This window comes from Microtus oregoni, unplaced genomic scaffold (genome assembly GCF_018167655.1).
Source record: "Microtus oregoni isolate MIOR12 unplaced genomic scaffold, Mior012 000011F_ref0000422, whole genome shotgun sequence".
Classification (NCBI taxonomy): domain Eukaryota; kingdom Metazoa; phylum Chordata; class Mammalia; order Rodentia; family Cricetidae; genus Microtus; species Microtus oregoni.
Window position 1 is genome coordinate 51,020,322 of NW_024543070.1, and position 25,862 is coordinate 51,046,183.

Sequence of the window (25,862 nt, forward strand, 5' to 3'; positions counted from 1 at the left end):
AAAATCATAAGGGTAAAGTTACCTTTTCTATATGTTCCATCCACTCCTTTTCCCATTTTATCCTTGCTGCTCACATCTCCTTCCATATAAGGGAAAACTCGGGCCTGATGAGTCCATAGATAGTCATTAGACCCAAAGAAGAGAACAGGGAACTCTCCCACATCATGTCTCATTTTATCAATGTTAGAGGGTACAGCTCGAGGATGGCAGATCTCAGCTGGCCACCACCTGGGAAGGGTACAAATAAGAGAAGAAACCTCTACAAGGCTGCAAAAGCACTGGGAAAATAACATACTTAAGGTTTTGTTGTAGGTCTTTCTGCATGTGTGTATACATAGTATGTACATGTATACAGGCACAAACTGAAAAACAAATGTTTCCCTGGTTATTGTTCACTCTGTTTACTGAGGCAGGTTCTCGAGGTGAACCTGGAGTTCACTAGTGCTTTCTAGCCTAGCTAACCAGTTTACCCTGAGGAACCTTATCTTTGCTGCCCAAGCTCTAAGACTGCATACATGTATGAAGGTGCTAGGTTCAGAACACCAGCCTTCATACTTGGGTACCAAGCACTTTGTTCATTTAGCTGTATCCTCAAGTAGAATGTCACAGAAAGCTAAAATAAACATTCACAAATATAAATAATTTCTTAGAAACAGTTACGTTGCTTCAAGGAAATTATGATACATGAATATGTACAATGTCCACTGAATAATTTTCTTCAACAATGAAATGAAAATCTGACTGAAGAATTGGCATAGTGACTAAGAGCCCATGCTGCCACTGTACAGAACTTTGTTCCATTCTCAGCACCCTTGTCAGATGGCTCAAAGACATCTGTATTATTTAGTTCCATAGAATCCCATGCTTCTGGTCTCAGATTACTTGTGCTCACACGCACATATCCACATTAAGACACATACACAATTATTAAGTTTATTAAAAGTAATTAGAACAAGAGAAATGAAGACGTGACAATGACAGGGAAAACAATATTCATCATTAAGGGTTTCAACAGTAGTATACCAGACAATTTGGATTTTAAAAAAACTTACAGCTAGGCTAGAGGTCACGTATTTCTAATTCCAAGAGTGATTTAAACTCAGGAAGCAGAGGCAGTTTCAGGCCAGTCTGGTCTATATACCAAGCTGGATATCAAGTTTGAGGTCAGCCAGGATACACAGTTAAGACCTTAACTCAAAAGCAAAAACTAAAAAAGAAACTCCCTGTAATTATCTAACCAAGATAATCAATATTTTCATCTTCTTTTTAAAAAAAATATTTATTTATTTATTTATTATGTATACAATATTCTGTCTGTGTATGCTTGCAGGCCAGAAGAGGGCACCAGACCCCATTAAAGATGGTTGTGAGCCATCATGTGGTTGCTGGGAATTGAACTCAGGACCTTTGGAAGAGCAGGCAATGCTCTGAACCTCCGAGCCATCTCTCCAGTATTTCCATCATCTATCATCTCTTGGTGTTGACAACTTTCAAACTTTTCTTTAGTAGATGTAGGATCTTGCTATATAGCAAGAACTGGTCATGAACTTATGATCATCCTGCCTCAGGCTCCCAAGTACTGGGAATACAGGGTACACCACCACACATAGCTAGTAATTCATAAAATATATAATCATAGTGTGTCATTCTATGTTGAAATCATTCATGTTAGCTGGGTAAGTAGGAACCAGAGGCAGGGAGGATTCTGAGTCTGAGGCCAGCCAGGGCTATATAATGAAGCCTTGTTTAAAAATCTAACAAACTACATTTATGTTGTATACTTTTATGCATTCCCAGTTCAATTACAACTTCAAAAGCAAAACCAAAATGAACAATTGTGGGGAAACTACGGACAACTATCAGGTGGAGAAGAATATTACTGTGCATGTTTGTGAGTAAATACTTTGAAATTATAATGAATTTTCCTTGTTTATGAGATTATGTGCTTATTCAGTAAATAATTTGCTACAGTACACATACTATATACCTAGAACTGAAAAATAAATATTTAACTTTTTTAATAGAGTTTAGAGTACTATGCCTAATCATGAAGAACATTTTAAGAAGTTAATTACCAGCCTGGTGGTGGTAATGCACGGTTTTAACCCCTGGACTTGGGAAACAAAGGCAGATGGATCTCTGTAGTGTGAAGCCAGCCTGGTGTACAGAGTGAGTTCCAGGACAACCAGGGCTACACAGAGAAACTGTGTTTGGAAAAACAAAACCAAAAAGTTATCTTCCAGAACCCAAGAAACAGAGGATGATAGGAGAAATGAGTGCCATTCTTTGTCATGTTACTCACCTGTATCGACCAACCTTCACCCAGACAATCTCCCTATAGTGTGGTTTTTTGCCAGCCTTACAGTCATTGCAATACCAATTTCCTTCAGGAATATCAATGTTTAGGCACTCACGATGGAAAGCAGCAGGACAGGAGTCACAGCACAGAAGACTGCCTCCTAGAGGAATAGGGAAACCTCGCATTAGACCACAAGAGTCCATAAAAAGTCCCAGCAGAAATGGCTTTTGCTCAGCTCCTAATCAATTATTTTTTTAAAAGATTTTTATTTATTAATTATGTATACAGCATTTTCCCTACATATATGCTGCAGACCAGAAGAGGGCACCAGATCTCATTACAGATGGTTGTGAGCCACCATGCGGTTGCTGGGAATAGAAATCAGGACCTCTGGAAGAGCAGTCAGTGCTCTTAACCTCTGAGCTATCTCTCCAGCCCCTAATCAATTATTTCTAACTCTAGCCAAGGGCTTAGTAGAACACACACAGAAAGACTACTCTATAACAATATGCCTTTTCTAATATTCCTGAGCTCCAAACTCACATCAAAAATTTTCATATTAGGATAATAAATAGTATATTTTCTACCAAAATTAGTTATGATAACAAGATGGTATTTATGTGCATAAATATCAATATAAACATTTTCATTATCCCAGCACTTGAAAGGCAGAGGCAGGCAGATTTCAGTTAGTTAGAGGCAAGGCTGATAAACAGAATGAGTTCCAGGATACCCAGGAACGTTCCAGAGATACCCTGTCTCGAAAAACAAAAAACAAAAAAAAAGAAAAAAAAAAAAAGGTGAGCGAGGCAATAGTGGCTCGCCTTTAATCACAGCACTCAGGAGGCAGAAACAGGTGGATCTCTGAGTTCAAGGCTATAGAGTGAGTTCCAGGACAGCCAGGGCTGTTACACAGAGAAACCCTATTTCAAAAAAATTAACAAAACAAAACAACAAAAACAGAACCAACCAACCAACAACAACAAAACAAACAAACCCTTTCCTTCTAAGACTATTTATAGCAAATAGAGGCCACAGTATAACAAACACACAATTAGGGGCTGGAGAAATGACTCAGAGGTTAAGCGTATTAACTGCTCTTCCAGAGGGTCTGAGTTCTGTTCCCAGCAACCAGATGGAGGCTGACAATCATCTATAATGACATAGGATACCCTCTTCTGGCAAGCATGGAAACATACAGATAGAACACTGCATACATAATAAATATACATCTTTTTTTTAAAAAAAAGGCGTAATTAAGTTTTGTGTATGTAGCTTGTGTGTTTGCATGCACATGGAGGTCAGAGGTTGGTGTTGGATGGATTCTTCATCACTTTCTACCTTATTTTTTATGACAAGGTCTACTGAACCTAGAGCTCACCCATTCTGCTAAGATGGTTGGTTAGCAAAAGAACTCATGCCTGTCTCTGACCTAACAATACCATGTTATGAGAATGTACCTTGTTTCTACATGAGTCTGGACTCAGTCTGTCATGGCTGGGATTTTACGAACCAAACCATCCCTAAAACCTGAAAATTCGATTCAGCTGGTGACAGGAAGGTCTTGAAGTCCTAAGACCTTATCACTTCAGGAATTCACTTTCCTTATTGAGATCTCAATTTCCCAGTAGAAACATTTTATAATGAGCAACAGTTGCTCTTGAGACCTCAGCTAACAAAACACATAACCCAGCAGTACCTCCATACGCGTAGCTGTTTCACTCTTTTCAGAACACGGCAGTTTCAGACACAGAGTTATCAAGTGCTTGTAAGCAGGGTGTTTGGCATCCCTATTGAACCTGAGTTTCTTGGTTTATAACTTATAGTCTCCATTTGCTATCACACTTATTAAAATTGTTTAAATAAAGTTGGTTATAGACTTAACACAGTGAGAAAATTTTAGGTGATCTCTGGACTTGTTTTTAACTTTTATGACTGAACTTCCTTCATAGGCTGTGCTATTTCATTTTTCCTTTGTATTGTTCTAGAATTTTTTTTCAACTTGGGCATGGTGGTGAATGCCTTTAATAGAGGCACACTGGAGGCAGAAGCATGTGGACCTCTGGGAGTTTATGATTAGTTTGGCATACAAAGCAAGTACATAAGCCCTGTTGTAAAAAGAAATATACATATATAAAAATAAAAACTTTCTTCAGAAGTTGGAAAGATGGCTTAGTGGGATCCAAAGCATGGGCTACTACTCTGGCAGAGGACCAGGGTTTGATTCCCCAGCAAACACATAGTTACTAACAACCTTCTATAACTCTAGTTCCAGGGGAAATGACTCCCTCTTCTGGCCTACTCTGGCACTGAATTCATGTGATGTACACTAAAGATTATAGGTATGCCCCATCACATCAATTTATATAAAGTCCAATGCTTTGGGCATGATAGGCTAAGCAAGCACTATTCCCAGCCTCAAGTATTATAAACTAAAAAGGATACATGAGAGACTGGAGAAATTTATCAGTGGGTCGGTCATAATGGGCTTGCTACAAAGTATGAAGCCCCAAAGTTAGGATTCCCAGAACCCAGAGAAGCTAGCCTGTAACCCCAGCACTGAGTACTTGAGACAAGCAGATCCTAGGGACTCAACAGCACACCAGCCTAGCCAAAACAGATTGACTGAGAGATCTTATTTCAGGGTCAGAGAGATGAGCCAAGTCTGAAGACCTAAGCTTGATATCTAGGACCCATATGGCAAGAGAAAGAGAAGTAACTCCTGTAAGTTGTCCATATATTCACTGCAATACACATTAAAATATAAAACACTTGATAATCCCTTTGAAACCAGTCAAAGTTAGAAGTCACATCTTACCTTCTGAGCACACAAAACACCAGCTGACATTAACATGCTCATGATTTCGGCAGCCCCGCCTAGGGGTGAAGTGATTAGGGCAGATGATACTATTAGATGCAAGGATTTTTGACCCAGCGGCAAGACAAAAGTCATTAGCATGGTAGGCCACAGGACATCGGACACAACGCATCAGACGACCTACATTTATGGGAAGAAGAAAAATGGGAGAGAAGCAAGAGAAAAAGATTACATATGGAAACAAAGTGCATTATGAAAGTCTATTTGCCAGCGGGGAGAAACATGGCTCTTAAACATGTAATTCACTATTAAGATGAAGAGAGGAGCTCTGTGCTAGTCCCCAGTGGGAATAGGACTGCACAACTGTAAATACACCTGCATCTGCAAGGAGACCATGATCTACGATCCAGATGACTGCCTCAAATCCTGTAACATCTGAAATAAGTAAATTAAAACGAATGGACTTGGGAGGCAGAGGCTGGTGGATCTCTGTTGAGTTTGAGGCCAGTCTGGTCTACAGAGTATTCCAGGACAGCCAGGGCTACACAGGGAAACCGTCTTAAAAACAAAACAAAACAAAACAAAAACAGAAGACAAAAGCAACTGAACAGTAGAATTAGTCTTTGCTTATTACTTTATGAAGCTTATTTCCCAGATGGATCTCTAATATACATCAGCAACTAAAAACCAGGATCCAACTACTTAAATCTATATGGTAGAAGAACTAAAAGGGATATAAAGTGTATTGAATAGGAGATGTTTTCAAACAAAATCTCTAATGATATCTAAATATTTTAAGCCATCAGCTGGAAATTCCACAGAACACAGCATGGTATCCATGGGAATTCATTACTCTACTTGGCCACAAATGTTGCTACTTTAGCAAACTGACAAGCAGGATGCTTCAGACTGCACTTGAAAATAAGTAGTAGTGCCCAAGAAACCAAAGTCTTACAATTAGATTGATTTACATCAAAAAAAAAAAAATCCACACCTTTAGAAGCAGATACATTGGCTGGATTAGCAGCATGGCAAGTTATACAGATGTGCAGGGGGCACCGGAAGCCCTTGTTCTGCATGACAGTTGGTGGGTACTTCTGGACACATTGTTCATGGTAAAACTTTCCACATAAGGGCAGAAGGCACCTTTTCACATCTTCCCCACTCTGTTTACATACAAAACAGGTATGGATTCCTGGAAAAGGAAAGAGGCAACAGATTAATAATACAAGAATATATTCCAATCAAAGTCGTTAGGAATAAGTTAGTGAAGAACTTTATAAAATTTACCAAACTGACAGAATCTGACTATGCACAACTTTAGTACCTTTATAAGTGGGCAATCTGGGCAGGCAGTGGCAGCTCACGCCTTTAATCCCAGCACTTGGGAGGCAGAAGTAGGTGAATCTGAGTTTCGGACCAGCATGGTGTACTGAGAAAGTTCCAGGATAGACTTCAAAGCTACACAGAGAAACCCTGCCTCAAAAACAAAACAAAACAAAAACAAACAAAAAAACTAAAAAAAAAGTGGACAATTTGATCTGATATGTGTTTATTGGTATGATATAACAAAGTGTCATATTATACTGAGTACAACACATTTCTCTCAAAGAAAATCCAGCCTCTAGATCCAACTACATTGTAGGTGATAAAGAAAACACAGGAACAAGGTGGACATTAAATGCTTCCTCTCAAGCCTTATTCCTGGCTTGTATGACAAAAATCCATGACAACGCGCACTGGTGGTGCACGTCTTTAATTGGAGCACTCAGGAGGACACAGAGGCAGGCGGATCTCTGTGAGTTTGAGGCCAGCCTGGCCTACAAGAGCTAGCCCCATAACAGACTCTAAAACTACCGTCTCAAAAAAAAAAAAAAAACACCACAAACCAAAAAACAACCCCCCCCCAAAAAAAGAGCCATGACAAAGCAAGCTATAAAATAAAGGGTCTATTTTAGCTTACAATTTCAGATTATGGTCTATCACGCCAGCAAGGTGGCAGCAGCTTGACGCAGTCAATGTCTTCCAGTCAGGAGCAGACAGCAGGAATACATGTGATGCACTTTTAGACTGAATTTTGCCACATCAATGAACTTAGGGCAATTTCCTATAGATATGCCCACAGGTCAAGGAGATTTAGACAATTTTCTGTGAAGCTTTCTGGGGAATTCTGAGATCTGAACTTAAGAAATCCACTTGCTTCTCTCTCTCTCTCAAGTGCTAGAATTAACGGCTTGTACCACTGTGTTCAGGACAATTCTTATCTCTTCTCAGATGTTTCAAGTTGACAAAACTATCACAGCCAGTTTTTTTTTAAAGAGTTTTATTTATTTATTTAGATTTATTTGTTTTGTATACAGTGTTCTACCTGCATGCATGTCAGGAGGGGGCAGATCTCACTGCGGATGGTTTACGAGTCACTATGTGGTCACTAAGAATTGAACTCAGGACCTGTAGAACAGCCAGTGCTCTTAACCTAAGTCATCTCTCCAGCCATCTTTTAAAAAATACCTTTGAGACATATGGAAAAATCTGAAAATAAAACCAGGAATACTACAACTCTTGAAAATAAATTGGATTTTCTTTTCAAAGTCCTGTTAGAAGACTTCAATAAACACTTATAGATTCTTCGTGTATGTACATGTTTTAAGTGGAGGTTAAGGTTGACATGGGAGGTGTCCCTCAGTCATTCTCTACCTTTTATTTTTATTTGTTTGTTTGTTTTTTGAGACTGGGTTTCTCTGTGTAACAGCTCTAGCTATCCTGAAACTCACTTTGTAGACCAGGCTGCCCTCAAACTCACAGAGATTCACTGGGAGTGCTAGGATTAAAGGCATGAGCCACTACTGCCCAGTGTCTACCTTTTATTTTTTATTTTTTTTAAAATTATTTATTTATTGAGTACAATATTCTGCCTGTGTATATGCCTGCAGGCCAGAAGAGGGCACCAGACCTCATTCCAGATGGTTGTGAGCCACCATGTGGTTGCTGGGAATTGAACTCGGGACCTTTGGAAGAGCAGTCAATGCTCTTAACCACTGAGCCATCTCTCCAGCCCTACCTTTTATTTTTTAAAAAGATTTATTTGTGAGTATGTGTATTTGTGAGGCCAGAAGAGGATGCTGGATCCCCTGGAACTTGAGTTTCAGACAGCTGTGTGCTTCCCAATGTGGTGCAGGGGAATGAAGGCAGGTTCTGTGAAAACGCACTAAGTCCCAGCCCCGCCCCCTCTTGTTTTCTGAGACACTGTGGCTTATTGATGCTCATATGGTGGCTAGATAGTGAGCTCCAGAAACCTACCTGTCTGTCTCCCAGTGTCTGGGATTACAGATACACATAGCCATGCCTGACCAGATGCTAGGAATCTAAAATCAGGTCCTTACACTTGTATGGCAATTATTTTATTGATTGAGCCACCTTCCTACCTGAACACATGCAAACTTTTTGTTCCACCATTATCCATGTACACAATGGAAAGTTAAGGAAAGAAAGAAGTGGGAGGGGAGGGAGAAACCCTGCTTTGGAGATATAGCGGAAGGGAACAGGCCAGCACTGAAAAGCAAACCTGAGATGATCCCCTATTACAGTAGAGCAGGAAGAGCCATGAAGTAAGAAAATGTCTTCATACTTTTTATCTGTCTGGAAGCAGGTAAAATATCTTAGGAGAAAAAAAAGACTTATTTATGAGTGCTCTATCTGCATGTACACCGTTATTCCAGAAGAAGGCACTAGATTCCACTGTAAAGGGTTGCTGGGAATGGACCTCAGGTCTGCAGGTCCTCTGGAAGAGCAGCCAGGGAAGTGCTTAAGCACTCAGTTATCTCGCCAGCCCCTCACCCCCAGAATACCTTATACAGTCTCAGGCTGAGGATACAGTGATACACTGATTGCTGAGCCTACATAAGACTCTGAATCTAACTTTCAGGCCTAGAAAAAATAAAAATGGAAATTGCTCTATACTTCAAATCACACATACAAGTTACTATGAAACAGATTATACACATAAATATGAAGACAGAAACTATAAAAATCACAGAAGATGTACTGGAAAAAAGTGACACCGAGTTAAGCTGTATTTCTTAAACATGACATAAAATAATACAAATGAAAGTTGATAAACCAGGGACCAAAGATGGCACAGTGGTTAAGAGCACATTGATTTCCCTTCCAGAAGGCCAAGGTTCAATTCCCAGCAGCTATAATACGGCATCTCAAAATCACCTCTAACTCCAACTCTGGGGAACCAATGTCCTCTCCTAGACATTGAGGACAACAGGCCTGCAGGCATACAACATATACATATGTATGTATGTAAGTATGTGACAACAGGCAGGCAAAATGCTAATACATATAAAATAAAAACCTTTCTAGAAGTTGACAAACCAGACTTCTATCAAAACTTAAAATGTCTGCTCCTTTGAAGACATTAGGAAAATGAATCTAAAGATAGGCATGTTAGTGCACACTTTAAATTCCGAGTTTTAAATCTTTTAGACCTTCTTTCTTTCTTTCCTTTTTTTTTTTTTTTTTTTAAGTTTTTAAAGACAGGGTTTCTCTGTAGCTTTCAAGCCTGTCCTGGAACTATCTCTTGTAGACCAGGCTGGCCTCGAACTCACAGAAATCCACCTGCCTCTGCCTCCCAAGTGCTGGGATTAAAGGCGTGCACCACCACCGCCAGGCAGACCTTGTTTCAAAAACAAAAAAAGACAATGAACCTACCAGAGAACTACAAATAAAAATCCTGAGCCATGAATAATGGTGTATGCTTGTAATACCAACAATAATGAGCTGTCCTGGAGAATTGAGAATTTTGTAGTCAGCCTGAGATCATGTCTCATAAGACAGATGGACACATCTCAGTGGTAGAGCTGGTCTACTACACACAAAAACCCAGATTCTGCTTCCCACGACCATAAAATAAACCAAAGTTCCAAAGACTGCTAAAAGACGGCAAAAACTAATATAATTGATGGAGCAACATGCAAAGGATGAGGAAGGCATGAGTTAAAGGTCAGCCTGGACACCACAGTAAACCACCAACTGAAAACAAAGAAAAAAAAAAACCAGAGGATTGAAACAAGTTTAAGGGCAAAGAGACCACATGGTCAGGGAAAGGACATTTTGGATGTGAGCCTAACAATAGAAGCAAACAAAACACAGGCAAATGTAGCACGAATTCTAATTGGTATTAATAATAAAAACAGAGTCAGATATTAGGGGGTGAAAGCTGAAGGATCAGAGAAGCTAGAGTTTTTTTTACCTCTTTACCAATGATCAGACCAAAGGGGCGATCCTGTCCACAGACTACACTGAACTTCTGTCTCTTCCCGCTTTATATTCCTCTTCCGGCCCAGCCATATCACTCCTGCCTCCACCTCCCTCGTGCTAGGACTAAAGGTGTGGGATCCTAAGTGCTGGGATCACTTTTGTGTGAGCTGTTTCTCTTTTAGACAGATTCAATCTTGTGTAGCTCAGGGTGACAGAGATCCCTCTGCCTCTGTCTCCTGAGTCCTAGAATCAAAGGTGTGCGCCACCACTGCCTAGCCTCTAGTGGCTTAGCTCTGTATTCTGATCGTCAGGCAAGCTTTGTTAAAATACAAATGAAATATCTTATCAATACAGGCAAATCAGATTTTAACACAGTAAAAAAGCTAGTCATGGTGGCCCACACCTATAATCTTAGCATTTGGGAGGCTGAGGCAGAAGGATTATATTTAGAAACATTTACCGAGTTTGAGAGCAGGTTGAACTGCAAAATGACTGTCTCAGAAAAAAAAACAAAAAAACCCAAAAAAGGTAAAAATAAAAAACTCCAAACGCCTAAAAAGAAACAGTGAACACAGGGAAAAAGAAATTGTAAACTGTACATTAACAAAGAAACAATATTTTATATATATAAGTGTCAGCACTGGAGCTATAATGTCTTCCCAGGGAAAGGCAAATTGAGAGGAGGAACTGTAAGGTAAGGGCAGGATGAAGAGGAAGAAGAGAGAGGGGAGACAGTTCCAGGGAGTGTAGAAAGAACTGTGCTTTAGGCAGCATGGTAGCAGTTATCCATCAGCTGCTTTTTTGTTACACTATCTCTGCCTCACCCCTAGCTACGGATGGTCAGATAGGACCTCCACTGGCCACAACAGCAGTGGGAGGAGTAGCACAAACACCAGAAAAAGGAGAACAGTGGAACATTCTGACAGTGGTAGATTGGCATGAAATACACAAAAATAAGACACAGTAGAAAAAGAAAAAAGAAAACAGTTTATTGCTACTAAGGAGTCAGCAAAAAGCATGTGATCAAGCTCAGAGGAGGTGATGAAGTACCCCAAAAATTTACAAATGCAGGAAAGTGACCAATTTCCAATGGCTTGATGGAATGATTATGGCCCAATGTAATTTCAAAATGCTTTTCATTAAAAATGATTGTTGTACTGTGTAATCTCTACGAATAAAATTTTGCATTCATTGTACAGCAATATCATCAGGAAAGGGCAGTGTAAGATTCAGGCCTAAATCTATTATTCTATTTTTTTCCCCTATCGTGGCTAGCATTCTCAGAAAGATCCCATCCGTGATACAGACAGAAAGCAAAGGTGCATCTAAACACGCCTTTTTCTTCATCCTGATCTCTATTAAGACCAACCAGTGTTTCTAGGTCCTGATAACACCCTATCTGAATAAATCTTTTCAACGCTACAGGAGCTTTCTACACATAATCTCCAGAATCCTCTCAACTTGGGAAAGATTCCTAATCTCATTCAGAATTCTTTTGCTTCTGTCCTGGGCCTAGAGCTGATGCTCTAGTGGAAGGGAAGAAAGCATCGAGTTGAGGGCCAGCTTTCAAAGACCCTCTGCTTACATTTCTGGCTGTAAGGCCTCCTGAATCAGAGGAATTTTGTCTATAGGACATCTGAAGAGATCTTGGGTCCAGGGTTAGGTTAAACATTTTTGCCCTCCAAATAAAACTGCTTAGACTTGGAAGAAATTAAAGAAGCAAAGGTGGGAGGAACTCATATTTACATATCTTGCAGGACAACCTGAAGATCATTATTTTCTTTTGATTGAACCTACACTGAATATTCAAAAATGGAAATATATAGTTAATAAAGTAACATTTGAATCCTTCAATGATTCAGCTGTGTATTATTGTACAAGTTATTCCTGCCTCATCTGTATCATGGACCTCAAGACAAACTGGACACTGACTATTAAGGTAATAAGATCATAGAGTCCTTGCCATTCATGTAATTCCTGTAGCTGAAGGTATGCATTCTCCAGCTATATTAAACATACTCCAATCATAAGACAAGATACAGCATTTTGTTTGGCAGCCACTGAGAGATGGGAGATAAGGAAGTCCTCCTTAACAATCACTGGAATCTGCTAATGCAGTAAAGGATGGCTAGCCATAGTTTTGTCTGCCTAAACTTAGTTAAAGTCTGAGCAGGTGTGAAACAGATGGGTCAAGTGGATTAACACTGTTAAGGAATCAGGAAGATCAAAGAGAGAATTTTTCACTGAGGATGGTTTTTTTTTTTTTTTTAAATAGATTCTTGGGGACTGAAACTCATTTTCTGAGAAAGGGTTTCTCTGTAGCTTTGGACCCTGTCATAGAACTCGCTCTGTAGACCAGGCTGGCCTTGAACTCATAGAATTCCACCTGTCTCTGTTCTGCATCCTGAGTGCTGGGATTAAAGGTGTGCACCACCACTGCCTGGGTCCTGCCCCCCCCCCCCCCCGCTCCCAAGATAGCATCTCAAGGGATTGCAGCAATGGCTCAGCAGTTAAGAGCACCAACTGCTCTTCCTGAGGATACAATTTTATTTCCCAGCATCCACAAGGTAGCTCACAATTATGCTTAAATTCCAATTCCAGTAGATATGTTTCTTCTTCTAGCCTATTCATATACCAGGCATAAGTGATTCATAGCCAGGCATGTATGCAAAACCCTCATAAACTGCAAAATTTAATAGTAACAAAAGAATACACACTGCCGGGCGGTGGTGGTGCACGCCTTTAATCCCAGCACTTGGGAGGCAGAGGCAGGAGGATCTCTGTGAGTTCGAGACCAGCCTGGTCTACAAGAGCTAGTTCCAGGACAGGCCCCAAAACCACAGAGAAACCCTGTCTCGAAAAACAAAAACAAAAACAAAAAAAAAAATACACACAGACATAAACACAGTATCACACACAATCAAACAAAAGGATCTTGCTGGGTGTTTTGACACATGCCTTTACTCTCAGAACTTAGAAGGTAGAGACAGGCACCTCTATTTGAGTTTGAGGCCAGCCTGGTCTCCTTCAGGGTTATGGAGAAACCCTGTCTCAAGGAAAAGAAAAGAAAAAGGGATCTAATATGGTAAGTCCATAGAGGTCTTAAACTCATAATCTGCCCGATTACATGTGCTAGCTCAGTGTATGCTATGTACACCTCAACACAGGTATTTTAAGAAAGAGTAAGCTAGACAGAAATGTTGGCTTACACCTACAATCCCAACACTCAGGAGATCAAAGCAGAAAGAATGAACTCAAAGCAAGCCTGGGCTATGGTGTGAGGAAGAGGGAGAGCAGAGTGGAGAAAGAAGGGTGGAAAGATGATCTACTGACATACCCTTTTTAACAGAGATGGGTCTCAAAGACATTACCACACTTGAGCCACACAGAAAGTACTACACACTGTTTGATTTATATGCAACTCTTAAAAACATAGCTTTACCTTGGGATCAGTTTATTCAGAGTTCATTTCAGAATGATAAAGGCAATTCTATTATTCTATAAGATTCCTCGAGGGTTAGGACCTCACAGTACCCACATCTGCATGTACAATAAGCTCCCTGTTGTCAGAAAGCGGCATCTTCAATATACCTTTGTCCTAAAAAGACTAAAATTCCGACGTCATCAACTTTACCTGTGCGACACTCATTGCAGATAAATTTTCCTCGCGGCATCTCAGTTAGGCCAAGGCACTCCAGGTGGAAAGCCCCACAGCATTGAGCTTCACATAGTAACAGCTCACCCAGTTTTTCACAGTTCTGTAAAGGAATAGAGATTTGTCTGTAGAAAGACTTTAGAAAACTCCCAAATGAAGAGTCCTCATAAGATCAACAGCAAAGAAAAAATCTGTGAAATTCCATCACTTCTTCAACTAATATTAATAATTACTTCCTATATGCCAAGCACAAGAAATTCTCTGGTTTTTAATGGGGACAGATGACACAAACAAATGAAAACAATAGTTGTCTTAGTTACTGTTCTTGTTGCTCTGATAAAACACCCTGACGAAAGCAATTTAAGGGAGAAAGGTTTGTTCTGGCTCATAGTTCAAGATATGGTCTACTCTGGTGGAGAGGTCAAGGTAGCAGGAGCTTGATGCAGCTGGTCAAACATCGTTCACATGAGAAATCAGAGAGCAATGAACTACTTTAGCCTAGCTCACAGTCTGGAACCTCAGCCAAGGGAATGGCACCATTCACAGTGGGCAAATTTCCCCACTTTAATTAATTAAGCTAATCAAGATAATTCCTTAGAGGCAAGACCACAGAATAAACAATCCCTCACAGGTGTACCTGGGAGGTGATTCCAAATCCTGCTAAGTTGGTAATTAACACTAATAATAACAACACAGGAAAGAGTTCAGAAAATGATCAATATCAATTAGTATTAGGCAGAGAATTCAAATAGCTAACTTGGCTTTGTTTATGAGGATGACATCTTAGGTCAGAGTCTGAAAGTTCACAGTAGGTTATGACAAAGGAAGGTAGCAAGTAAAAAGCCCACAGGGAGGAAAATGTAACTGAAAGACACTGTTAATTTACTGAAGTGAAGACAGGTCATAACTGGCAGTAAATGACATAAAAAAAGGGAGGAGGTCAATAATTTCAGATTTTAATCTAATTGCAAAGAGCTTTGCTAAGTGAGGGTTGAACTCAGGTGTTCATTTTTTAAAAGATTCCTATAGCTGGTTACTGGAAAACAAACTCAAGAACAAAGCTAAGAGGAGACAAACCAGACAGCTGCGCAGGAGGCAATAACAGCCAATTGGACTTGGATCCTAACAGTACCAAAATAAGAGCCCTTTGAGATATATATCAAATTACTTCATAAAAAAATATAACCCTTCTCACCCCTTATCTTTTTGTCCCTCTCACTGGGAACTAAACACAAAGCTTTGGGCCCACCAGGAAGAGGGACATAACATCACTGACATAGACAGTCTCATGAAGACATGATATCACTAAAAGGAAAAAGAGCCTTATGAAATGAGGCTATTATATCTAATTATGAAAACCTTGGAAATTCCCAATGTTTCTTTTTAATCCCATTGTATCTACAACTGATTCACAACAACAACAACAACAAAAAAAAAAGCAGAAAAAAATTAGCCTGATACCATCAACTAGGAAACCCCCATACCCAATCTGTGAATACCCATGTCCTTCATACAACGAAAACTGCATATTGTATACACAATCTTCTTGTATACTTTAAAACACTTATAAACTCTAATCTTTTATGGTATACATGCTGTGTAAATAGTTGTTCCTTAAAAACAGAGTAATGAGGCTGAGGAGATGGCTCAGTTAGGGAAGAGCTTGCTCTGCAAGCATGAGAAAACAAGCGCATTCCCCAAATCTATGTAAAAAGCTAGGCATGAGGCTGGAGAGATGGCTCAGCGGTTAAGAGCATTGCCTGGTCTTCCAAAGGTCCTGAGTTCAATTCCCAGCAACCACATGGTGGCTCACAACTATCTGTAATGAGGTCTGGTGCCCTCTTCTGGCCTGCAAGCATACACACAGAAAGAATATTGTATACATAATAAATAATAAGTAAATATATATATGAATAATACATAATAAATAATAAGTATATATATATATATATATATATATATATATATATATGAAAAAAAAAAAGCTAGGCATGGTGGTGCACACTGCAAATCCACGCTGGATTTCTTGATCCATCTGGCCAGGCTGCCTACCTAAACATCAAGTTCTGGATTCCAGTAACAGACCCTGCCTCAAAAATCAAAATGGACAGAACTGAGCATGGTGGTGCACAGACCGAATCCCAATACAGAGGCAGAGGGATCTCAGTGAGTTCCAGGACAGCTGGGTCTATACAGCGTTTCAGGTCAGCCAGGGTTACATAAAGAGACCTTGTCTCAAAGGGGGGAGAACACTCTACTTTCGACTTATGGCTTCCACCATGCATAGGCATGTATATACATGAACACAGTCATGAAATACAAACACCTGAACATAGACTCATATGTATACCCCTCCAAATAAATCTATATTCAGTACAGACCCAACTATTAACTATTACATAACAATATAAACAAGCTTTCCCAAAGTATTTTTTCATCTATACAATTGATTTAGTCCACAGAAACCAAAATCTACTATCCATTAAAAAAAAAAATCAAAAGAAACGCCGCTAATCCCAGTACAAGGGAGGCAGAGGCAGGTGGATCTCTAGTTCTAGGCCAGCCTGGTCTACAGGTGGGTGGGGGAATAAAAGAAACAAAAGGTCTTGGTCACCTAAATAAACAAGCAGGAAAATGTTAGGGAGACAGGCAGAGCTTATCTTTCTTACCTTGACTTTCCTATTATCTATTACTTACAAAACAAAACAAAAATTCGTTTTGTATATGTACATACATACATAGAGGGCCAATGAACAGTTTTCATATAGTAAGCAAACACATTCAGTTTAAAACATGAAAATGTCAATTACAGTACAAACTGAATATGTTATTCAAATTAACTACATGGTTTACCATAACAGCTTAGTTGGGATATCCATATCATATACTTTTGAACTCGACACTTGACAAAGGAAGTGCCACAAATAGTTTATATCAGGATCTGTATGTCCTAATATACATGCATGCACATCACATCAATACAGCAAGCCTGGACCACAGGGCTACCCTTTGTACCTACTATCCCCATATGTGGCTTAAAATGGCCATGAACGTCATTCTGTCAATATCTCCCTCCCAAATGCTGGAATTAGCCGGGCGGTGGTGGCGCACGCCTTTAATCCCAGCACTCGGGAGGCAGAGGCAGGCGGATCTCTGTGAGTTCGAGACCAGCCTGGTCTACAGAGCTAGTTCCAGGACAGGCTCCAAAACCACAGAGAAACCCTGTCTCGAAAAACAAAAAACAAACAAACAAAAAAAACCAAATGCTGGAATTATAGATGGGTGTAATCACACCAAGCTTTTTTTTTTTTTTTTTAAAAAGGCAAGGGTCTCACTGTATAGTCACTCAATGGCTTAGAACTCACTATGTAGACTACCAGGCTGGCTCGGTCTTCTGAGTGCTAGGACTAAATGTGAATCCCATCTAAAGTGACAAACATTGTCTTTTAATGATCGGTGTAAAATGCATTTACATTCTGACTTGTTTTATCAATGATTAATGAGCAGAGCTGCTTTTCAGGATCAATACTGCACTTGGGAATTAGTCCAAATATGGAAAGCCCCACTCCACCCCCATTCCAAAGAGACAGGGGTTGTCCTAGAACTCACTGTCTACACCAGGCTGGCCTTGAACTCAGAGACCTGCCTGTCTGTCTCTGGCCTGGTTCAGGTGGACATTTTTTAAAGAAAAGATTTATTTATTTATTTATTTATTTATTTATTTATTTATTTATTATGTATACAACATTCTGCTTCCATGTATGCCTGCACACCAGAAGAGGGCAACAGATCTCATTACAGATGGTTGTGAGCCACCATGCAGTTGCTGGGAATTGAACTCAGGACTTCTGGAAGAACAGCGAGCGCTCTTAACCATCTCTCCAGCCCCTAGATATTCTTCATGTAACAGAGAAAAATGCAACGAAGAGACAATAGGATAAAACTGCATCTATCACAGCAACATAGCCTGGACCTGTTTTACTTTTTAGTAGTTTCAATTAAAAACAATAGTGCCGGGAGCTGGAGAGATGGCTCAGAGGTTAAGAACATTGCCTGCTCTTCCAAAGGTCCTGAGTTCAATTCCCAGCAACCACATGGTGGCTCACAACCATCTGTAACGGGGTCTGGTGCCCTTTTCTAGCCTGCAGTCATACACACAGACAGAATATTGTATACAAAATAAATAAATATTTAAAAAAAAAAACAATAGTGCCCTGGCGGCAGAGAAGGGAGCCCAAAGGAAGCAAACATCTATGAATTTGAGCCCAGCCTGGTCAACACATGAAGTTCCAGGCCAGCTATGGCTACTAAGTAAGATTTCATCTCAAAAAGAAAAGAAAAACCTAACAACAAATAAATACAGCAGCAAAGAAAGTTAATCAATCACTAACACGCTTGACTTGCAAGCAAGAGACCTGAGTTCAAATTCAAGCAGCCCACATAGCAGTGTGCTTGTACCCAGCAGTGGTGAGACATGAGAAAGGACACACAGACCCATCTTCTGGATGCTCATGGTTGAGTCAGCATGGCCAATGTCTAAGTTCCAGGCCAAATGACAGGCTCCATTTCAAACAAAGTGTTGGTCACCTGAGGATCTCCACTCAAAGCTGTCCTCTGACCTCCATGTTATGCCCACATGCACCTGCACATCCACCCATATGTACACACACATACACCAAGCGCCAGGTTTTCATAATGTCAGATTTTAAGAATTTGCAAAGGTAAACCAAGGAACTAATAACTCATAAAGCCAGAGAAACACCTCACAAATAATCAGCACAACAGTTAGGACTCAAAACAATTAGGTCTGATTCCAGGATGCTCTGCTTCTGGAGGTATATACTCATAGGCCACAAGGACAGACTGTAACCAATAGTCAACTAATTCCTTCTCTTTGCTTATCAAAAGAGACAAAAGAATTACAGCCTGAAAGAAACTCAAGGGGCTGGAGAGATGGCTCATAGGGTAAGAGCACTGACTACCCTTCCAGAGGTCCTGAGTTCAATTCCCAGCAACCACATGGTGGCTCACAGCCATCTATAATGAGATCTGGAGCCCTCTTCTGGCATGTAAGCATACATAGAAGGAATGTTGTATACATAATAAATAAATAAATCTTAAAAAAAAAAAAGAAACTCCTCAGGAATCATCCATAACCATTTTCTCTAACCAAGATAATAAGGTCTTTTAAGAGATAAAGGGGGTTTCTCAAAAAGTACACATGCAACAAAAATGAGACAAACATTCCCTACCTGACAAACATTCTCCTTGAGTGCTGCTCCTCCACCGCGTTCACCCTGCAATTTTTTGGATGCAGACATCCCAGGATCATGTTCTACACCATCTTCAAGAATCTCCTTGGGGCTGGCAGCAGTCCTGTGGATCATCAGTTCTCCCTTGCAGAGAAAAAAATAACACCCCACATCTGTATTATTGATGTCTCTTCCATATGACCCCCTCCTCCCTCTGGGCTGCTATTTGTCTAGCCATCAAGCACTTACAGATGTTCAGCCAATCACGCGGGCGGACTGCATGCAATGTTAGTTCTAACCCTGCTGTGATTGGACGGGTAGTGGGCGCCTCATGCCCTGCCACTAACTGCTCTGAGGCTTTTCCACTGGAACTTTTTGAGCTGTTCCACTTAAAGGTTTCACTAAGGGAGAGAAAACATTCTTAAGTTTATTTGATTACTTATTTGTCCTCCAGATCCGTGTTTCCTAGGCAATGCCCCCTTGGGCATTCTATTCAAATTAGAAAGAAAACACTCAGCAGCATCTGTGATGCTCAAAAACTGGATCTAATTCTATTTTTAACTTGAATTCAAAAGCTCTGTAAAGACAGCTTTAAATGCTTTTCAAGAGCTGATGTTTGTAAACATCCCAAACTAAGCAACTGATGGTCAGTAAATAAGCATATGGAATTTCCCCCTACCTACAGCAGTCTGAACTTTAATGGGGCACTATCTAGGTTCATTCATATTATTTGGTTACTTAGACTGTACTCTCCAGTTTTAGAACAACTTCACTTATTAAGGCAACACATATATAATGATTCTGCTATCTCAAGCAAAAGGGCCATTATCCACAGTTGCAATTTGTACTTTGCTAGGACTGGGCTCTCCATAAGTCAAGATTCTTTAAATCTTCAAGGAAGAGGATGGGCCGTCTAGCGTGGAAGGTGGAAAGGTGAGGAACTGAGTGATACCTCCGAGCGTGGAGCCTCTTTTGAGGAGCCGTCCTTTCTCACTTTTTTATAGTGTACTCTGGCTGTAACATGCCTTTGTCGTTTTCGCTTCCTTGGTTTATCAAATATCTTGGTTGTGCCTACAAAAGGAAAACAAATGTTACCTAATAGCTAGCTACTCAAATATATGTTCAGCAACTTTCATCCTTAAATTAAGGATCCTTAAAAGCTATGGTAAAGTAAAGTAATACCTAACTCAGAATCTACTTATAACTGAAGTGTCTAGAATACTAAAGCAGATGTAAATAAATAAATTACTTATTGGATTATTTTTGGGAGACAGACCTCCTCTTGGCTGTGGTACAGGCTGGCCATGAATTCAAAGAGATCCACTTGCCTTTACTGGGATTAAAATGTGTACCATCACCCCCAGCAGTAATAGGTTTTATCTTATTAAAAAAACTATTACTTAAGACATAAAGCTAAAAACTAGCATTTATTTTCAACAACTATAGCTATGGTTTTATTCTAACTTAATTACAATAACTTAACAGGAAAGTCCAAGAAAGGAAGAAATAGCAATAAAACATAATAACTTTCAAAAATATAAAATGTGTTTATGTATACCTGAGTATTTGTACATGTAGTGCCTAGGAAGGCCAGAAAAGGATGTTCAATATTCCTGGAGCTAAAATTATATGCAGTTGTAAACGGTCTTAAATGGGTGCTAGGAAGCTATTTCAGATCATCTTGTAAGAGCAGCAAGAAATCTTAACCTCTGACCCACCTCTCTAGCCTAAAAGGACGTTCTTAAAGTCCATAAAATGTTGCTGATGTATGTTGAATCAATTTTCTTTTTATAAAAAATTATTTATTTTCATTTTATGTGCATCAGTATTTTGCCTGCGTGTATATTTGTGTCATTTCTTGAAGTTGTAGACAGTTGTAAGCTGCCATGTGCATGGTGGGAATTGAACCATGGTATTCTGGAAGAACAGTCAGTGCTCTTAACCACTGAGCCATCTCTCCAGCCCTTGAATCAGTTTTCGTGTTACGAATACTTCAACTGAAACTGTTTGTCAATATACTATCCTACATAAAGGTTTTCTCTCTCTCCCTCTCTTCTTTTTTTTCGAGACAGGGTTTCTCTGTGGCTTTGGAGCCTGTCCTGGAACTAGCTCTTGTAGACCAGGCTGGCCTCGAATTCAGAGAGATCCGCCTGTCTCTGCCTCGCGAGTGCTCAGAACCCATGTAAAAGATGTTGGGTATGGTGGCATGCATTTGTAATGCCAGCAAATTAAGGTGGGAGACAGTGCGCCACCACTGCCCGGCCATAAAGGTTTTCTCTAAGGTGAAAAAAAGAAGTTTCTGCCAGGGAGTGGTAATACACCTTTGATCCCATCACTTGGGAGGCAGAAGCAGGTAAATCTCTCTGAGTTTGAGGCCAGCCTGGTCTACGAGTGAGTTCCAGGACAGTGAGGGCTACACAGAGAAACCCTGACCTCAAGAAAAGAAAGTAAATAAATTTAAAATAGATTTCATTTAATTTTACATAATTAGTGGGGATTCTTAGCAGGGCCTGACATGAATAGCAAAGGTATAGGTCATAAAACAAAATTAGGGCCAAAGAGATGACTCACTGATTAAGACTAGCCTTTAAATCAACATGGTAGAAGGACAGAATCAACTCCAATGAGTTATCTTCTGAGGTGCAAATATAAATAAGCAAATGTTGTATCTGTGCTTACAAAATTAAAGCAATCTCAAGCAAGGCAAACTGACACATTTCTAAAACCTCATCACTTGAGAAACAGAAGGATCAGGAGTGCACAGATCATCCTGACTTGCAGCCTGGGTTACATAAGGCAACCTCTAAGAGAAAATTGTGTTTGAGTGTGTGCACACACGTGCCATGCATGATGGTGCACACCTTTAATCCTAGTATTCTGGAGGCAGAGGCAACAAAAAGGGCAGCCATGTCTATACAGACAAACCCTGTCTCAAAAACTGCGCACTCACATGAGGATGGGCTGAGAGCTGGCGCAGACGGGGGAGAGGAAGAGACTCCATGTACATATAAAGATGCAGGCAAAACACACATACATACAAATACAAATAAATCTTTCATTGAAAGTAACTGCATTTTATGACAAGATGTAGAGGAAATGCACTTACCATGCAGGAAAAAATTCTAGTTCCTAGGTTCTAGATTGGAAAAAACAACTTCTATCACTACAGGTTAAGAACTAAGATGGGGACTGGGGGAATAGCTTAGTCAGTAAAATATTTGACTTGTTTGCATGATGACCTGAGTTCAATCCTCAGAACCCATGTAAAAGATGTTGGGTATGGTGGCATGCATTTGTAATGCCAGCAAATTAAGGTGGGAGACAGGAATAGTGGTTTACACATGTAAACCAAGTACTCAAGGAGGCTAAAAAAAAAGATTTTTTTATGTGCTTATAACCAGGCTCAGCCAGATACATAGTAAGTTCTAGACAAGTCCAGACTTTAAGTGTAAGACCTTGCCATAAAGAAAGAAGGTAAGATAAAATTTGTCTCATGGAGGTATGGAAGTGATCTCCCTACATTTTGTGACTTAAATTAAGATTATCATTGAGTGGTAGTATACCTTTTAACATTCAACAATTACAGTGAATATATAATCTCATCCAGCAGAACTAGACAAAGAAATTCCAGTTTCCTATTTAAATTCTTTGTTATAGAAACTCTAAAGGCAGGCATTTCATAAGATGTTCTATGATATGTACCACATAAGCTAAATCTTCGAGACAGAATTTCTCTGTGGCTTTGGAGCCTGTCCTGGAACTAGCTCTGTAGACCAGGCTGGTCTGCAAATACTGAATCTTAAAACATTGCTGGATCTTAAAACATAGAGCCTAAGGGCATCAAGTAAACTGGAATTACTGCCTGAGTTTACTACCATCCTTTTCAATACCATTTCTGCACTTCATTTTGAAGTAGTGGTTTCTTTATTTTTAGCAGTGCCAAATAAAACCTTGTCCATGTTTGATATATACTAAGTGTTTTAATATTTAATAATGGTGATGATACATTAACACTAAAATTTTCTCTTGTAACTAGCTGTCTTAAGGAAGCAAGGTGTTAGTACTAAGTAAATCTTTCCGCTTCCCATGCTAACCTTGGAGCCTACCTCACTGGAGGAAAGTGTCCCAGCTGCTCCAGACTTTCTCAGAGACATCTCCCTGGTCTCATACTTTGCTCCAAGAACTTCTAAAGGTTCATAAAGAATTCTGAAAAACACTCCTGAGTCCTGGCTATGGACATGCTCAGAGCATGTAGCTTGCTTCCAGACATTGGAGAATCATGCCCAGCTTTGGTCCATTTAATTTTGGAATGAATCCACTATTTTCTTATTTACATTTTTTTTTTGAGACAGGGTCTCATATGTCGTTAGCTGGCTTAGAACTTGATTAGTAGACCAAGCTGGCCTTTAACTAACAGAAATCCATCTGTCTCTGCCTCTTAAGGGCTATGCTTAGAAACAAGAACCATCATACCCATTCTTTCTATTTGTGTGTGCAGATACTCACTGAAGACAGAGGTACTGAATGTGAAAGTGTTGATACAGGATCTCACAGAATATAAATGCTCTAACTTATAAAATTTACTACTTCTCCAACCATTGTTTTCACCATTTTAAATAACTTTCCCCTAATTTTAAAGTACTCAGGCCCAGAATCATAAAATGCAAAAGAAAAAAATTCCCAACATCTTTTACTTTAAAAATTAACCTGTATGAGTATATTATTATAGACTTTTAAAATGGAATTGTGGTCAGCTTTTTCTATCCAAAGTATGTTTTAAATTCTAGTACTATACGATATTCCTTCCTTCGCTGTACCCATTTGAACTAAGTTATGCTGTCTCATTTTCTTCTAGTGCCGCAGTTGCATAGTTTATCCTCTTATCATTAGAATTTTTTTCTGATGTTCTAGAACAGGATTTTACTCTGTGGCTCAGGCTGACATCAGACTAATGGCACTCCTTCTTGCTGAATCTTCCAGAAGCTGAGATCATAGGCATGTGTCAGCACACCTTGTGATGCTTCATGTACGTTAGTCAAGCACTCTACCTGCAGTCCCTAAGCCTAAGTGTCTTAACACTGACCAGACTTACACAGAATAGGTCTCTCCTTAAAGGGGGATCTGCCTGCCTACTCAAGGAGGTCCCTAGACACTGATCCCAGGAATGAAGGGTGTTGTTAGGATTAATGACCTCGTGCTCTCTGGTATAGTCTATAACTGTGGCATTCTTCATTTAGTAAGACAAAAAATAGATTTGAAAATCTTAACCTATACTTATACCTATGAGTAATTTAATAAGCATTTTAGACTGACGTCTACTTTAGGATCTGGTAGTGAAATTTGTTTGGATATCATATAATTATAATAGTAATGTTGTATGCAGTACTTAAAAGTGATCTGTATCTTCAAAAACATTCTATCATCTGGTCAGAAATGGTGCGTGTGTGCATGTGTAGGCAAGGACATGCTAAAGCACAGAGAACACAGAGAGTCCTGGCAACCAAACTAAGATTATAAAGACACACAGAAAGTGCCTTTAGCCTCTAAAGATATCTTTCCCACCCCTGATCTGCAATCTTAATTCAGCTAAAAACCAGTTTATACTTGAAAAGAACAAACACTTGGTATTAAAATCACCACTTAGTAGGATTTGTCTAAAAAAAAAAAAATCACATTACATAGTAGAAAGTATGATGGGTTTAAGTCAAATGGGTGTAGATTGTCTGTAAAGAACACTTAACTAGCCCTGCATGGCAGCACATGCATTTCATTCCACCATCTGGGAGGCAGAGACAGATTGATTTCCATGAGGTTTGAGGTCATTCAGGTCTATCAACTAAGTTGCACTCCAGTCAAGGTTACACACTGAGATCTTCTTTTAAAAAAGAAATTTAACTGTCTAGTTTGTATATACTGTTCAGTTCTTGATTTTGCACAATGGGGATTCCAATCTGGCTGTAAATAATTAGTTTAAAGAGAAAAACTCTGGTTGTGGACACCAAAATTTCATCTTATCATTTTTGCTTCACATTCTTGATATTGTTTTTGTTTTATTTTTGTTTTTTCTACAGTTTCCTGGAACTTGATCTGTGGACCCAGCTGGGCTTGAGCTCACTAGGCCTTTGTGTTTAACCTTTATGTGCTCTTAAAATCTACTTTAAAGTACTAAAAACTAGAGTGGGAGGAATCTTTTTAAAAAATAAAAAGTTCCAAGACATTTATGCTAATTAACCAATAAAGCTATTATCAATGCTACTGTTTCTGAATGCTTTATGGGGATAAGACTTTACTAGAGTTAATAATATTCAAGACTAAGAGAAGAGTTAACGTAGAGTTCTTTTTACTTGAAGGTGCTAAGAAGAGAACTCATGTCTCATGCATGCTGGGTAAATGCTCTATCGTGAGTTAAGAGTTTCTGGAAACCGTATCCAAGAAAAAAGAAAATATTTGGGTTTTTTTGTTTGTTTTGATTTGTCTTATTATGTAGTTATGGCTGGCCTGGAATGCACTATACAAACCAGGCTGGCGGGGCAGGAGAGATGGTTCAGCGGTTAAGAGCACTGACTGCTC

General features: G+C 39.5%; 1 protein-coding gene across 8 annotated transcripts in view; it reads right to left on the minus strand.

Annotated features, from left to right (window-relative positions):
- Nucleotides 1–25,862, minus strand: part of Nsd1 (nuclear receptor binding SET domain protein 1) — a 107,111-nt gene that overhangs the window by 20,107 nt on the left and 61,142 nt on the right. For all 8 annotated transcript variants that reach the window (XM_041660029.1, XM_041660034.1, XM_041660031.1 and 5 more), the window contains 7 exons: nt 20,245–20,363; nt 19,293–19,436; nt 14,020–14,143; nt 6,112–6,312; nt 5,118–5,297; nt 2,303–2,459; nt 23–228 (listed from right to left, as the gene is read on the minus strand). In XM_041660029.1, coding sequence (XP_041515963.1) covers nt 23–228; nt 2,303–2,459; nt 5,118–5,297; nt 6,112–6,312; nt 14,020–14,143; nt 19,293–19,436; nt 20,245–20,363 — 1,131 coding nt within the window. The remainder of the gene's footprint in view (nt 1–22; nt 229–2,302; nt 2,460–5,117; nt 5,298–6,111; nt 6,313–14,019; nt 14,144–19,292; nt 19,437–20,244; nt 20,364–25,862) is intronic.